A 14,656-nucleotide genomic window follows, 5' to 3' on the forward strand; every position below is an offset into this window, starting at 1 on the left:
GCCAGCTGCTTAGTTGCATGCAAGAAATACGTAAAATAACTTCTGACCTCCACCTGATGATGACCCTCAGTGATATATGGATTCCCTCCTTCTGACATAATGCAATGTACAGTGGTACCTCAGGTTACATACACTTCAGGTTACATACGCTTCAGGTTACAGACTCCGCTAACCCAGAATTAGTACCTCAGGTTAAGATCTTTGCTTCAGGATGAGAACAAAAATTGTTCTCCGGCGGCGCGGCAGCAGCCGGAGGCCCCATTAGCTAAAGTAGTGCTTCAGGTTAAGAACAGTTTCAGGTTAAGAATGGACCTCCAGAACGAATTAAGTACTTAACCCAAGGTACCACTGTACAGTATAAACCAGAAATTACTAAGAGTGCCTACCCACGTGCTGATGGCTTTGCAGCAGTTTTAATCCCTCATCCATCTTTTACTTCTTCAGCTGAAATCTTGCACCTTGCTCCTGCTTGTATCACTGAAGCAGTATCTACAGGAGAATATAACCAATGATTTGCCCAAAAGGGATGCCTCGTTCTGGGAATTTGTAATATGGTATCTGAAGGATTTGAAAACTGGCAATTGCAATTAGCTGTTCTTGCATTTCTGCCTGGAATCAGTCACCACAGTGGCCCCAGGTAGAAATAGTAATAATAAAACAAATGGCAAGAACAAATATAGTAGATATGTATAATTCAGCATTCATGCATATATAATTCAGCAAAAGTAAGGTACATAACAATCAAGTGAAATAATGTATGCTTCCACTAGGGTTACTGATTTGCCTCAGATGAGGCATCAGTCTGGCATGAATATATCTGCCTCAGATATTCTGGGCATTGCAGGCACTGCTGAAATTTGAGACCCCACAGTCTACCACTTTGGCTGGGCACTGCTGCTTGAAAGCACAGGCGGAGGAAGAGGAGTGCGGGGGGAGCGCACCATCCCTGGCAGCGTGATCCCGGTGGGGTGCCATTGCGGCTACCTCCCCGCCCACACTGGGCACCACGCCCTGCACTGCCCCCCCGCTCTCCGCCCCCCGGTCCCAGAGCATGAAGCTTCGCCACTGCTTGAAAGTGTCCTGCTCAGTGCTTTCAAGTGTCTTCAGCCACAGCTTCTCTGCTAAAAAAATGTCCCCCCTGCCCAAACAGCTTTTGTTTACAAAAAATGACTATTGCAGCTAGTTGCCAAATGCATTGAGTGTGCAATAGAGCTCTCTAAACTTTTCATGTTGGTGACACCATTAGACATGCATCATTTCTGGGCACAGTAATTCAGTTTTACTAGCAAGCTGGAGGTTCAACTAACCCCTTTCCAGCCCCAGGAGGAGAGCGGGGAGCATTCGTGTGACACACCCACAAACTGCGGCCGACATGCTAATGTGTCACAACACACAGTTTGGAAAGCTCTGCTGTACAATGTATAGTTTACCTCTCAGTGGAAAGGTTTTTGAAGACCATTCCTTAATGAGGCCCCAACTTGGTTCAGGCTCTGATACTAATTAATTATGGGGTGAAGTGAGCTGAGAAATGATTCTACTCTTTTTCAGGAACTCTTCACTCACTTCACCTGTTTCACAGACAATTACCTGGTGATCTAAGATCAAAAGTTGTGGATAAATCTATAGGGAGCATTGCTGGAAGGCAAAGATGGGCAAACACCCACCAGCCAGATCCTTGGCTTTCATGACAGAGGCACAAGGCTGGCTCAAGGTTTGGATCCTTCCTTGGCAGAATGCCCTCTGGTTGTCTTCTTCCTCTGCTGGTGTCTCCTAGAAGGCTAACCTGTTGGCCACAATGGACTAGTGTCTGGTACCAATGCGATGATGAGGATCAGGAAAGTGGATCTGACTCACCATTTAAATTTCCCACAATGCCCTGGAGCAATGGTAGTTCAGTGGTACTGTGGGAAATTTAAATGTTGGCTCAGACCTGGCTACCTGGTGTTCAGGGCTCTGCTGGGTCCCTGCCTGAGGATACTGCATATTGATGCTGGGCCTGCAAAGATCCATAATTGAGACAGCCGTTTCCCCCAGTCATGTATTCTGCCTCAGTTCCTGCCAGTCAAGTTGGCTTCCTGCAGTTATTGGAGCAGAATGTACTAAGCTCTAAACCAGATGTGTTATGCTTTTAGGAAGTCCATCATAATTAACAGCAGGAACTGGGGCCTCTGACTATAGCATGTAGGGAGTTTTAACCATTTCCTTCCCATTGTGTGTCTAACAAAAATCCCTTATATGCCCCAGAAGAATGTCCCTGTGGGAGCCATTGGGGTGTTCCTTGGGCTAATAGCAACGCAGTGGGGAAAATGAATTGCATTTTAAGCAGCAGTTAGAGACTACAGCTATACATATGTTTTTAAAAGAATCTTAAATTAAGATTTTTTTACCATCTTTCCTATGGAAATAGAAATGGAAAGAAGAAGAAGTCCCAGCAAAAGAAGAATGGATACAAAAATTTATGGAATATGCAGAAATGGCAAAACTTGCCGGGAAAAGAAGAAATCAAGATAACAAACTTTTTATTAAAAAAAAGGAAATGGTTTTTGAATATTTACAAACAAACTGTAAACAGATAAGAACACTGGCAGGATTATTGTAATAACCTGCAGTTTTATAAGAGTATATATTTAAAGTAGCAAATGAGCAAATGAAGTTAATTTGGATATCCAGAAAATATTAAAAATAAATTTGACAAACTGCAGAAAGAGGGGGAAGGAAGTCAAATTCTGAAATGTTAAAATGACTGTAAAATTATTGAAATGTACAAAACTGAAAATCATAAATAAAATATATAAATAAATAAATTTAGATTTTAAAAAATTATTCCTTGTACTTGATGCATTTCTATTCTTACTATCCATACCAATATTCAACCTTAAAACATATCAATAAAATGCACACACAAAAACACATCTTGTTAATTAAGGTTGCAGTCCTACTCTTGCATGTATACTTTACTGAAATCTGTGATGATGTGAAATTTAGCAATGCAAAATTGAAAGATACATCAGTGCCAGGGAGTAAAGTTCATCCAAATATTCTGTAACTTAAGCACATTAGATATAGAATCATAGGAACAAAGGCAGCTGCCTTATATCACCTCAGATTATCACTCTGTCTTGCTCACAGTAGCTCTCTGGGTTTCCAGAACGGACATCCCCAGGCTTACCTAGAAATGCCAGGGATTGAGATGGGACCATGCTCTTACACTGAGCTGTGATCATAATCTTTATCCAAATAAATTAAGGAACAAAAAGCAAGTACAGTGGTACCTAGGGTTACATATGCTTCAGGTTACATACGCTTCAGGTTACAGACTCCGCTAACCCACAAATAGTGCTTCAGGTTAAGAACGTTGCTTCAGGATAAGAACAGAAATTGTGCTCTGGCGGCGCGGCAGCAGCAGGAGGCCCCATTAGCTAAAGTGGTGTTTTAGGTTAAGAACAGTTTCAGGTTAAGAACGGACCTCCGGAACAAATTAAGTACTTAACCCAAGGTACCACTGTATTCCTGAAGATGCTAGACTTTAGCATCTTCTCTTCTAAAAGATCGCCGAGATAACAAAACATAGTGCTGCAATGAGTCTATTTAAGATAAAATCTTAAAACATTGTGCTGTGTGGAAACAATATTCTCTGTGAAATCCAGAAAGGACCCATTCTTTTAGTTACTTGAGATTTATTATCCATCAAGGAAAAAAAGCCAACTCAATGCATGCCTTTTTATTGCATAGGAAGATTTTTCCCTCTGGCCAGTCGCCTCACTGCATCTTTCACTTCTTTGTTTCTGAAGCTGTAGATCAGAGGGTTCAGCATGGGGATCATAACTGTGTAGAACATATAGACCATCTTGTCCTCATCAGCTGAAGACATAGAGCTGGGACGCACATATATAAAGAAGAGTGTCCCATAAAAGATAGACACTACCGTGAGATGGGTTGAGCAGGTGGAGAAAGCTTTGCGCCTGCCCTTGTTGGAGCGAATTCTCAGGATGGCCGTGAGGATATAGATATAGGAGACAATGATAATTGACGTACTCACAATGCCAAAGGTACACGATAGACCGAAAAGCACCCCCTTGTTGAGTCTGGTATCTGAACAGGAGAGGGATATGACTGCAGGGATGTCACAGAAGAAATGGTTGATCGTATTGGTGTGACAGAAGGTGAGTTGAAAAGTTAAGGTTGTGTGTGTTGTGGCATTCAGTACTCCTAAAAGGTAGGGGGCGATGATCAGCTGGGTGCAAACTCTGCGTGACATGATTACTGTATAAAGAAGTGGATTGGAAATGGCCATATATCGGTCGTATGCCATTGCTGCCAAGAGGAAACACTCGGTGGCTAAAAAGAGTCCAAAAAACCACATCTGTAGAGCACAGCCAGTCAATGAGATAGCTTTTCTTTTCATGACCAAATCCATCAGCATCTTGGGAGTGACGACAGTCGAGTAGCAGAGGTCTACAAAGGATAAGTTGCTAAGGAAGAAGTACATGGGGGTGTGGAGTTGCAAGCTAATCCTGATTAAAATGATCATCCCAAGGTTGCCAAGCAGGGTGATAAGGTATACTGCTAGGAAAAAAGTGAAAAGAGGGAACTGAAGTTTTGAAGAGTCTGTGAATCCCGAAAAAATGAATTCATGTATTGTGGTATGATTTTCCACAGCCACTTCCTCCTGCACTGTGGTGGAAAACAACAACATTGTATTATGTGGATCTCTCCCCTCTTCCCATTGTATTATCAGGACTCCCCTTTTCTATTATTATTATTATTATTATTATTATTATTATTATTATTATTATTATAAACTGGAGGAGGAAAACCTATTGCTCCTTGGACTATCAGCCCCAGCCAGTGTGCCGAGTGGTGAGGTGATTATGGTGACTGGAGATTTGGAGGGCCACAAGTTGTGCGCATCCCTGTTGCAAACAATGCAAGCTGCATGATTTTAGAGCTGCATTTGGAGGGTGGTTTTAAGAGAAGTATTTGTGGTTGTGTAAAAAGAAAGAAAGTGGCACCGGCAGCAGTTTTGGGGGAAATGTTGAAATGTTAAAATGAGGGGTTAGTTTCACCTCAAAGTACCTTTCTAGTACATGCAACAGAATCATTCTGCTTTCCATTCTAGGACATCTATGTGCATTTTGAACTGCTTAATAGGTATATGCAGTGTGATGTCCTCCCTGATATTTGAACAACAGCACAGTCTTTTGTTTAAGGGCCCAACTAGATGTGATACTAAAGGTATCACTATGTTTCAGGCATTATTTTTAAAGGCAAAATTGCAGTTGCAGAGCTAAGGGAGGAGGAGAGGAAGGTGAAGACCACAGTGTGTGGAGTTACCCCTTTCTTCCCACATTGTAGTCTTTGACAAGCTTCCCACCCCTCCCAATGAAGTTGCTATTAGCCCTGCTGGAGGATGACTAATATGTTGGAGAAAATTCCATTGCCCTTCTTCAAATGATCTCTTTCTTATGCCTGTTTATGAAGAAAACATTTTCACACATAAACCATTTGCTTGGTTAATTCAAAATTAGCCCTGGACTTCTTTTTGTTTGAGTTAGTTGTAGACAAGGGTTCAGCATCACGAATCATGCTTTCAGTATCAGTGGCTGCTACTAAAAAAATATTTTAAAAATGCTTTGTTTCAATGACTCTTTGGGGAGAGTGTAAAAATGGTCTGATAGATAGTTGCTGGGTTCCTAGAGAGGGAATCTTGACAGAGAAAGAAGTTTGCATTTGTATCCTCATAGAGAATTACCCTCCTGTGTTTATAATCTGGTTGACTGGGGCATCTTAGCCGAATGGGAAGAGCAGAGAGGAAGGAGAGGCCAGAAGGGTGAAAAGATCTTTCCCTTTTCTTCTCATCTGACTTGGCAGGTCAGGGCGAAGAATGAAAGGATCTCTGGAACAGGCAATGGATGTATGTGGACACATTGCAAGCCTGTAGTTTAGGAAGTGCAATCTGGCCAAAGCCTAATTTGAAAACTAAAATCTAGAAATACTTTTTAACCTACCCATCCTCTTATGACCTTCAAACACTTTTTCCTCTTGCAATTCTTGCCTCTGGTTTGTCCTGTGCATCAAGTTGAAGCTCCACTATTTACTCCACTCACTACCACAGGAGCAGCTTTCAGTGATGAGATGAAAAGATGGCTGAATATCATTATGATGCCTACAAATTCTTATGTATCGCAGGACTGCTTCTTGTGTGCAACTTAGTATTTCTGAAACTGCTGTTCAGAAGGGACTTCCTATTCTGAGAGTTTGAAACTGGGGATTTTGTCCTCCGGAAGGATCAGATATCAGGTGGGAATTGCAATTATCTTAATGGCTCTCTGTAGGAGAAGTCAATTCCACTGCAAATGTCCTTACAAAGCAAAAACAATACATTCTAAGCACACAGTGCCAGCACAAATAGTGTAAAAAGCAGATCTAGACTACAGTCCAGTAGAGAGCATAGTACACTTAAGCCCACTGATATAATAAGAATGTAAGACGTCTGTGCTGGATCAGACCAAAGGTCTACTCAGTCCAGCATCCTGTTCTCACAGTGGCCAACCAGAGGGCTATGGAAAGCCCACAAGCAAGACATATTACCCCTACTTACCTGTTTTTTTCTGTCCTTTCATTCTCAGCTGTGCTCAGGAGAAGTGTGTGGATTTGCGGCCACAGTATAGTCCATTGGGCCCGCGTACGGGTGGTCAGCTGCGGCCTCGCGCCTAATCTTGGTTTACCACCTGGAGTTCGAGTTTCCTGGTTTTCGAGAAGAGGCATGCGTTGGGAAGAGCTTATGCCATTGCTGTGGGAGAAAGTAGCCACGTTCGGCCCTCCCGACATCCTTGTCATTCAATTAGGGGAGAATGACCTTGCTAACAGAAGGAGTGTGGACTTGTTGTGGAACATAAAAAGAGACTTGGATGCATTTGCTGCCTTATGTCCCAGAACGACGGTGTTCTGGTCCTCCTTCCTGAAGAGAATTTTTTGGCGCGGTGTGCAGAGCTTTATGGCCATTGAAAAAACCAGGAAACTCGTAAATCGGGCAGTGGCCCATTGGGTGCGCTTCATGAATGGCCAAGTCATTTATCATGACCATATCTGGATCGGCGACCAAGCCTTATACCGGAATGACGGGGTGCATCTATCAGATCTGGGGAACAACATTTGGTTAGATAGTGTCATCAATAGCATTTGGGATTGGTTACAGCCATGAGGGTATTGGCGGCGAGCCTTTTCGGCTCGGGTGGCGGTTAGGCATTGGAATAATGTGTTGTGGTGTGTCGAAGGGCTAGGTGTGGCCATCGCCTATGCCTTCAATTTTTGGGTATTCCGTTAAAGGAATCTGGCGGTCGTGTACTCTGTCCGATGCCTGCTTGGCGGGAGGCCATGGCATGACCCTCGGTGACATCAGGGGAGAGCCTATAGTTGGATTAGCATCCTGACAACAAGTGTTGGAAATGCAAAGAAGCTGAGGGAACATTCTTTCACCTTTGGTGGACATGCCCAAGGGTTAAGGCTTACTGGGAAATGATATATAATGAACTCAAGAAGGTATTTAAAAGTACCATTCCTAAGAAACCAGAGGCCTTTCTCTTGGGCATAGTTGGCCAATGGGTGCCAAAGAAAGATAGAACATTTTTTATGTATGCAACAACAGCAGCAAGAATACTTCTCGCCAAGTACTGGAAGACACAAGATTTACCCACCGTGGAGGAATGGCAGACGCAAGTGATCGACTACATGGAGATGGCTGAAATGACTGGCAGAATCCGTGATCAGGGAGAAGATTTGATTGAACAGGACTGGAAAAAGTTTAAGGACTATTTGCAGAAATATTGTAAAATCTTGGAGTGTTAATACGTTGTGGGAAGTGAAGGTGACAGGGTTTGTGTGATTTGGTTAAAGGTAAATTAAAAGAAGAATGTTAAAAAGGATAAGGGGTTATGAACAGAACATTATTATGTCATAGTATATAAGATGAGATATGGATTAAAATAAATGGAAAATCGGGACATAATAATTAGAAGAATGTAAAATTAAGTATGGTCTAATAAGGTTTGAATTTGCTGAATTGGATTAGAATAAAGAGGAACACAAAAAAGGGGGATGTGAGGAGGTCAAGACAGAGGGGTATGGAACTTCATAATTTCAAGAATAAGGGTTTTTTCTCTATTTTTCTTTTTTCTTTTTTTCTTTTTTTGCTATATAATTTTGTTTTTCTGTTGTACTTGTTTTTCATGTGAACTTTATGTATGGAAAGGATACATTTTGAAATGATGAATTCTTTGTTTTGTAAAATCTTAATAAAAATTTATAAAAAATAAATAAAAAAAAATAGTTGGATTAGCATCAACAGGCTCCACCTACTGGTGAATAAACCCCCTTGTTTTAGACATCCAATGCCTAAGCCAATACCTTTTCACTGCTGTAATCAATAAAGTTGTGGCCTTTTCTTGCCCATTAACCTTATATCACGTGTCCTTGCGTATTCATTTCACGTTGCGGGGGTCGGGTCCTCGAACCACAAAAACTGTCAGAGGTGAAAGGGTTAGGCAAGTCCCACCCCCCAAAGTTGTCTTCCACTGCCCTCTGAATCCTCTGCATCTGTATTTGATTATCAAAGAAAATATGGGAAGAAACTTAAGTTAGATTAAAATTTAATGTATATGCCAACTTTTCCACAATAAAGGCACAAAACAGAAACCACAATATGTTACACATAATGTAAACATCAATATGTTCATCACAACATATCAGCAATTTCATTTCCCATATATAATGAGTTAAAGAAAAATGTTTAAAAACACTTTTGTTAAAAAACCAGAAGTCTTTTTACTGGGTATAGTAGGCAAAGAGATACCAGAAAAAGATTAAAGACTGTTCATGTATGCAACAACAGCAGCAAGAATCCTTTTAGCCCCCAAATGTAAACAACAAGTACCAACGAAAGAAGAGTGGCAGATGAAAATGATGGACTTTGCGGAACTGATGAAGCTGATGGGAAAAATCCGAAACCAGCATGATCAAGTATTCCAAAAAGACTGGAGTAAATTTATAGAATATTTGAAAGACCATTGTAAGCAATTAACAACACTAGTAGGGTTGCCTGAAGACTTGTAGTGAGCCCCCCCCCTTTCTGCATTTATTTAAACTTTGAGGTATTTTGTAATGAGTTATGTTAGAATTGGAAAATATATAAAGTGCTGTGATATAAAGGTTACTTTTGAAAGCCAAGAGGTGGGAGGGAAGGAAGTCGACAGGCTCTAAAGAGCCAAAGAAGGAAAATGGATTACAATGATGTGATTACATATGTTTAAATGGAAAATTAATTTAAAATATTTTTTTTAAAAAAAATACCAGCAATTTCAATAGCAATTACTTTCAAAACATAGTGCATTTCAACAGCAATGTGTAGATAAAGCAATCAATCCCCAAACTCAGCAAACATTAAAATGTTCATATTCAAAAGTGCCCTCAACAAAATCAGCCCAATCATGGAAATTTCTCGGGCAATTGGTTTGTTAACCCCTCTCACAATTACATTGACTCTCCCCATCTCTCACCTGCGTGATACCCTGGAGAGACCCTGCCTGCTAAAACAGATAGTCTTGGACCATTTGGAGAAATATTCTGGTCAGCTGCCTACATTCCCGTTGTGTAGAATATGGATGCAATCTTGAGTTCTACTGATGAGGTGGTATGAAAGAACAGGAACATGAAATTTAAAGTTGTTCACAAGCAGTTCCTTGAAACTACTAGACCAAGTTAGTCACAAGGATCTCAAAACCCATTGCGATGGGACCAAGTTGTGACAAACTTTAGCAGAATTGGGGGTTTCATATAAACCATGGATGGGGAACTAGATCGAGTCAGCAGGTTGGATCCCTCATCCCCTTTACCCTGTGGACCCAGATGGCTGCGTTGTCAGGTGACTGGCATCTGTTAATGTTCAAAGGAGGTCACTGTAACTGCCAATCTGCTCTAAACATTAGTGAAGTTTCCTCCTAGACCTCATTGTGCTATACATTTAAAGCAGTACCATACCACTTTAACAAGTCATGGCTTCCTCAAAAAATCCTGGGAACTGCAGTTTGTTAAGGATGCTTAGAGTTCTTAGGAGACCCCCTATTCCTCTCTCAGAGCTATGATCAAAGTTCCATGGGAAGAAGGATAGATTGTTAAACTACTCTGCTATGGTTTGGGGCAGCAGACTGGAGCCTTTAGCCCAGAGACCAAAGGTAGACCTCTAATTCTTTCAGTCTGGCTCCTGAGACTCTTTCCAGGATGCACCTTTTCTCCCCTGGGCTTTACCCTGTTCTACATGTGCTCTTCTCAAATGCTTTTGTCTTGGTGCAATGCATCCTTGAAGTATGATAATGCCTCTTGCTTGCCTGGATAATGTATAGAGAGATATGCACGGTGGTGTAGAAATCTCTGACTTTTGCATGGCTGGATAATACAGCTCACTATATAAAGGTCATCCTGTCGACTTTTCCTTTAAGCCCTGCCCACCATTGGAAGATGGACCCCAGAAGGTTGCCCACAGGGAAATGTAGTTGTTGAGCTGAAAAATGTTCCCCACCCCTGATTTAGGAACACAAGCCAGCTTCCTAAACTGCCTTTTTCCTTAGGCATCCTGGTTTCTAGCCAACAGTTTTTCATGAAGCTCTCAATGCCTTTCAAATTCTTTCAGTGCCACGTAAATCAATCGCCCCAAAGCTTGTTCTAATCTTAAATCACCACTTCTTGAATGTTTAAACCAGATTTTAGCCCCATAACATTATAACAGACTCATTTCCTCATCCTGATTAACCTATTAACCACATGTAACATGCTACCTTCCTGCTATAAATTCTGGTTTATCTCTTATCTAATTGCAAGCCCTAGATGAGGAACCTTGAAAATCAGTGTTTTAACACCTCAAAACCTCCTGGGCTTTGTTTATATTCCTAAAAACCTTCCACTCTTCCTTTTACCTAATAAATTTAATTGAAGAGAGTAACAAAATACATGTCATCAATTGAGTTATCTTAGCTCCACCTCTTGCCATATTCTGCCAGGCTGGCCTGGCCAATGGTCAGGGGTAATGGGAGCTGCAAACCAGCAACAATAAGAGGTCACAACACTACCTCTGATTCATTCTTTCTTCTACATAACTGAATCTATGGGTCCCCCCCCACCTGACTTAAAAATGGAAATAAGGTTCACATCTTTATTAACTTACTAGATCTAAAACAAAACATAGCTAATTTAACTGCCTTCTTCAAAGCCTTATAGTTAGAACTAGGTGATCGCTCCTGCTGTTTGCTTTCTTTAGTTGACCCCATCCTGGCTCACAACCTTGAATTTGACCTTAAACTGATTATGGCTCATAATTCCAGTCCACCTAAGCAAGCGCAAAGGAGGAAAGCTGTAATTCTTTGGGATCAATGACTACAGTGGTTTTGCATGTTTATGTCTGAATCCACATGCATGTTACTGCTCATGTGACCTCCAGCATACACTTCTATGAGAGGAACAAAACCTTCAGCACACAGACAGAGGTGCATTTGTTTAAATGTGTGTATACCCTTCACCTTTATTCCCAATAAATAATTTTCCACAATAAGAAACTCTCAAAAGATCGATTTAATGCAAGAAAAAGACAGACAGTACATAGCTTTTAAACACTGAATTACAGTCATCAATACATTCACACACTCTAATCCAAAGAATAAAGAAATCCTAAAGGTATGCAAAAGGAAAGTGTTGAAGATCAACAGGAAATAGAGACGGGGCAAAGATTTATACCTTTCCAGAAGACAATCAAGACACAAAGTCAGGATTATGCTTCTGTGCCTTGTTATGTGGATTAAGCCCTCTCCTTCTTCTATCTATACCCTTGCATTTTGGTTTGACAATAGAGGTGTCTCACCTTCTCCTGGTCTGTGCTGCATGGAGATGCCAACTGAGAAAACTGGTTAGAGTTTTATGTTGTGTAAAGATGCAGTAAGATGTTATGTTGCTAACTTCCCATTGAAAATGCTTGAGTATATTTTGAGGTCTCACTATGTGAACAGAAGGGGTTCTAGGAGGGAACTTGCTTGCTCACAAGCATGACTTTACAAATTCCCCTGAAGTGTGCTTATTCCTTACAATGTGCTACCATGCTGTTGTGATATATTGTGGGACAAAGAGGATATTGTGATATATTGTTGGATGACTTTCTGAAAGCACAAGTCCTCTCCCTTGGTTTGGGGTTGCACATCCACCCAAGAGAAGCAAGTGTCATTTATTTGTTTGAAGCCATGGTGACTCCCTAAGGGAACTGATAACCTGACCTTGCTGGCTGTTTTTGAGCTGATTCTTCTTGCAAACCAGGGTGCTGCATGTGACAGGTGGAAACTGTGCTGATGGTCGGGGTAGTATTACAAGGGCTGACTGGAAACCATGCAAGCAGGAAATGATCCCACACAGATGAACCAGGTGAAAAGTCTAGGCAAGTACATCTCATACTGGAAAGCTACAAGTGGCAGGATTGGGTAAGAATCTCTTCATAATCTGATGCCACAGGGTGCTAACTACTGTATCCTGCACTTTTCTTCCCACAAGAGGAAGCTAACCTAGCCTAGCATCCCTATAACACCCCATAGGCCCTTCTGCAGATCCCTCAAGAACATCACAGAGCTCAAGAGAAGTAGGCACTTCATCATCTATGAAGAGGTGAGGCAGTGAGTTTATTTATTTAATTCATGAATTTATAGGCCACACATTCATAAAACAACATAACAAGGTGGAATACAACATGTAAAAGCAAGGTTAACAAAGATATCCATTTAAAAGCATTATTTAAAACATCAATAAATACTGATCAGATTATAAAGGAAATTAATGTTGCAAAGGGCAGGCCCAACAAGGAAGACTTCAAGAGACATCTGAATGAAGGGAGGGAGGATCTCCGTTGAATCTCTGCAGGCAAGTAATACCATGGGTCAGGGCCTGCCACACTAAAATCTCTATCCCTAGTGGTGACCAACCAGACCTCAGGGATATGGGGAACCAACAGAAGTTCTCAACTGGAGGATCTTAGCACGTGCTGTTTAGATGACAATGATGTCATGCTAGCCCTGCCAAAGACTTGCATGTAAGAGGAGCACCGATCTCACAATTATCACCCACCTGGAAGCACCCAAAGTGCATAATTTATGCCTCAGCGGAAATACCTTTCTTCCTCACGATCCTTTTCAGAGCTGCCTTCACCTCCTTATTCCTCAGGCTGTAGATCAAAGGGTTCACCATGGGTATCACCACTGTATAAAAGACAGCAGCAACTTGGTCTTGGGCATCAGCGTCACTTGAGGTGGGCTTCAGGTAGATGAAAAGGATGGTGGTATAGAACAAGGTGACAGCCATCATATGGGAGCCACAGGTAGATAAGGTTTTCTTGCGTCCCTCAGATGAGCTGATCCGACGGATGGTGATGAGGATGTAGATGTAAGAGATGAGGATGGTGAGGAATGAACAGAGACCTATCAGGGAAGAGATCACGAATAGCAGGATGTGGTTGAGCATTGTGTTGGAGCAAGCAAGCTTCAGTATTAAGGGTACATCACAAAAGAAGTGGTTAATGACATTAGAGCCGCAGAAGGGAAGACGGAAGGTGGTGTTTGTGTGTATCATGCCGTTGGCACACCCCGCCAGGTATGAAGCCAATACAAGCCAAATGCAGACCTTCCTAGACATGACAACTGGGTAAAGCAATGGGTTGCAGATTGCTACATAACGGTCATAGGCCATGGCTGCTAGCAAGAGACACTCTACAGTGGCAAAGACAGCATAGAAATAAAACTGGGCAGCACAGCCAGTGAACGAAATGGCTTTCTTCTCAGCCAAGAAATCTGCCAGCGTTTTGGGGACAATGACAGTGGAGTAACAGAGATCTGAGAAGGACAGGTTGCTGAGGAAGAAGTACATGGGTGTTTGAAGGTGGCGGTCAAGGTGAATCAGTGCTATCATCCCAAGATTTCCCAGAAGAGTGATCGCGTAGATGGTCAGAAACACTGCAAAGAGGGAAATGCGGAGCACTGGGTTGTTTGTGAATCCCGCAAGAATGAATTCTGAAACGGTGGTTTGATTCCATTGGGCCATCATAACAGAACACAAAAGCTGTAAAACAGTGGAGAGAAACAATGGTGATGTCTTAAACTTGGTTGAAAACTAACACTAACTTAACTATTGCTGCAACAGACCATACCTGTCATCCTCCTAATCATCCCGTATGATGGAAAATGTGGGAAATGGATATGCAAATTTAGGGATTTAAAAAATGTATATATTTTTTATTGAAAAATAAAAAGTAATGTGTATATAATGTATTTCTTGAGCATTTTACATCAGTTTAGATGAACATTGGATAAGTGATGCATAAATGTTGGCAGGTGCCTGTCATTTCCCTAGGCAGGAAACAAAATGCTAAGCTTGTGTGTGCATTCATTTATTTATTTTACATCATTTGCATACCAGCCACTTAGCAATGTCCTCTGGATGGTTAACAATAAAAGTTAACAATGACCAACAAGAAACTCTAAAAGAAAACAGAATAAAACTACAGTACAAAAAATAACACAACTAACTAGAACTAGCAAGAGCAAAATATACCTTAACACACACAATCATAAAGCACTAA

At 41.4% G+C, this 14,656-nt stretch overlaps 1 protein-coding gene and 1 pseudogene across 1 annotated transcript; both read right to left on the reverse strand.

Annotated features, from left to right (window-relative positions):
- Positions 1-3,721: 3,721 nt before the first annotated feature.
- Positions 3,722-4,635, reverse strand: LOC128418719 (olfactory receptor 1009-like; annotated as a pseudogene).
- An 8,440-nt stretch (positions 4,636-13,075) lies between these two features.
- On the reverse strand, positions 13,076-14,149 carry LOC128418709 (olfactory receptor 1020-like). Its single transcript, XM_053398697.1, has one exon. The coding sequence runs from the start codon at positions 14,119-14,121 to the stop codon at positions 13,174-13,176; it is 948 nt and encodes a 315-aa protein (XP_053254672.1). The 5' UTR covers positions 14,122-14,149; the 3' UTR covers positions 13,076-13,173.
- Between the last annotated feature and the right edge of the window lie 507 nt (positions 14,150-14,656).

The sequence above is a fragment of the Podarcis raffonei genome, chromosome 1 (assembly GCF_027172205.1).
Source record: "Podarcis raffonei isolate rPodRaf1 chromosome 1, rPodRaf1.pri, whole genome shotgun sequence".
Taxonomy (NCBI): domain Eukaryota; kingdom Metazoa; phylum Chordata; class Lepidosauria; order Squamata; family Lacertidae; genus Podarcis; species Podarcis raffonei.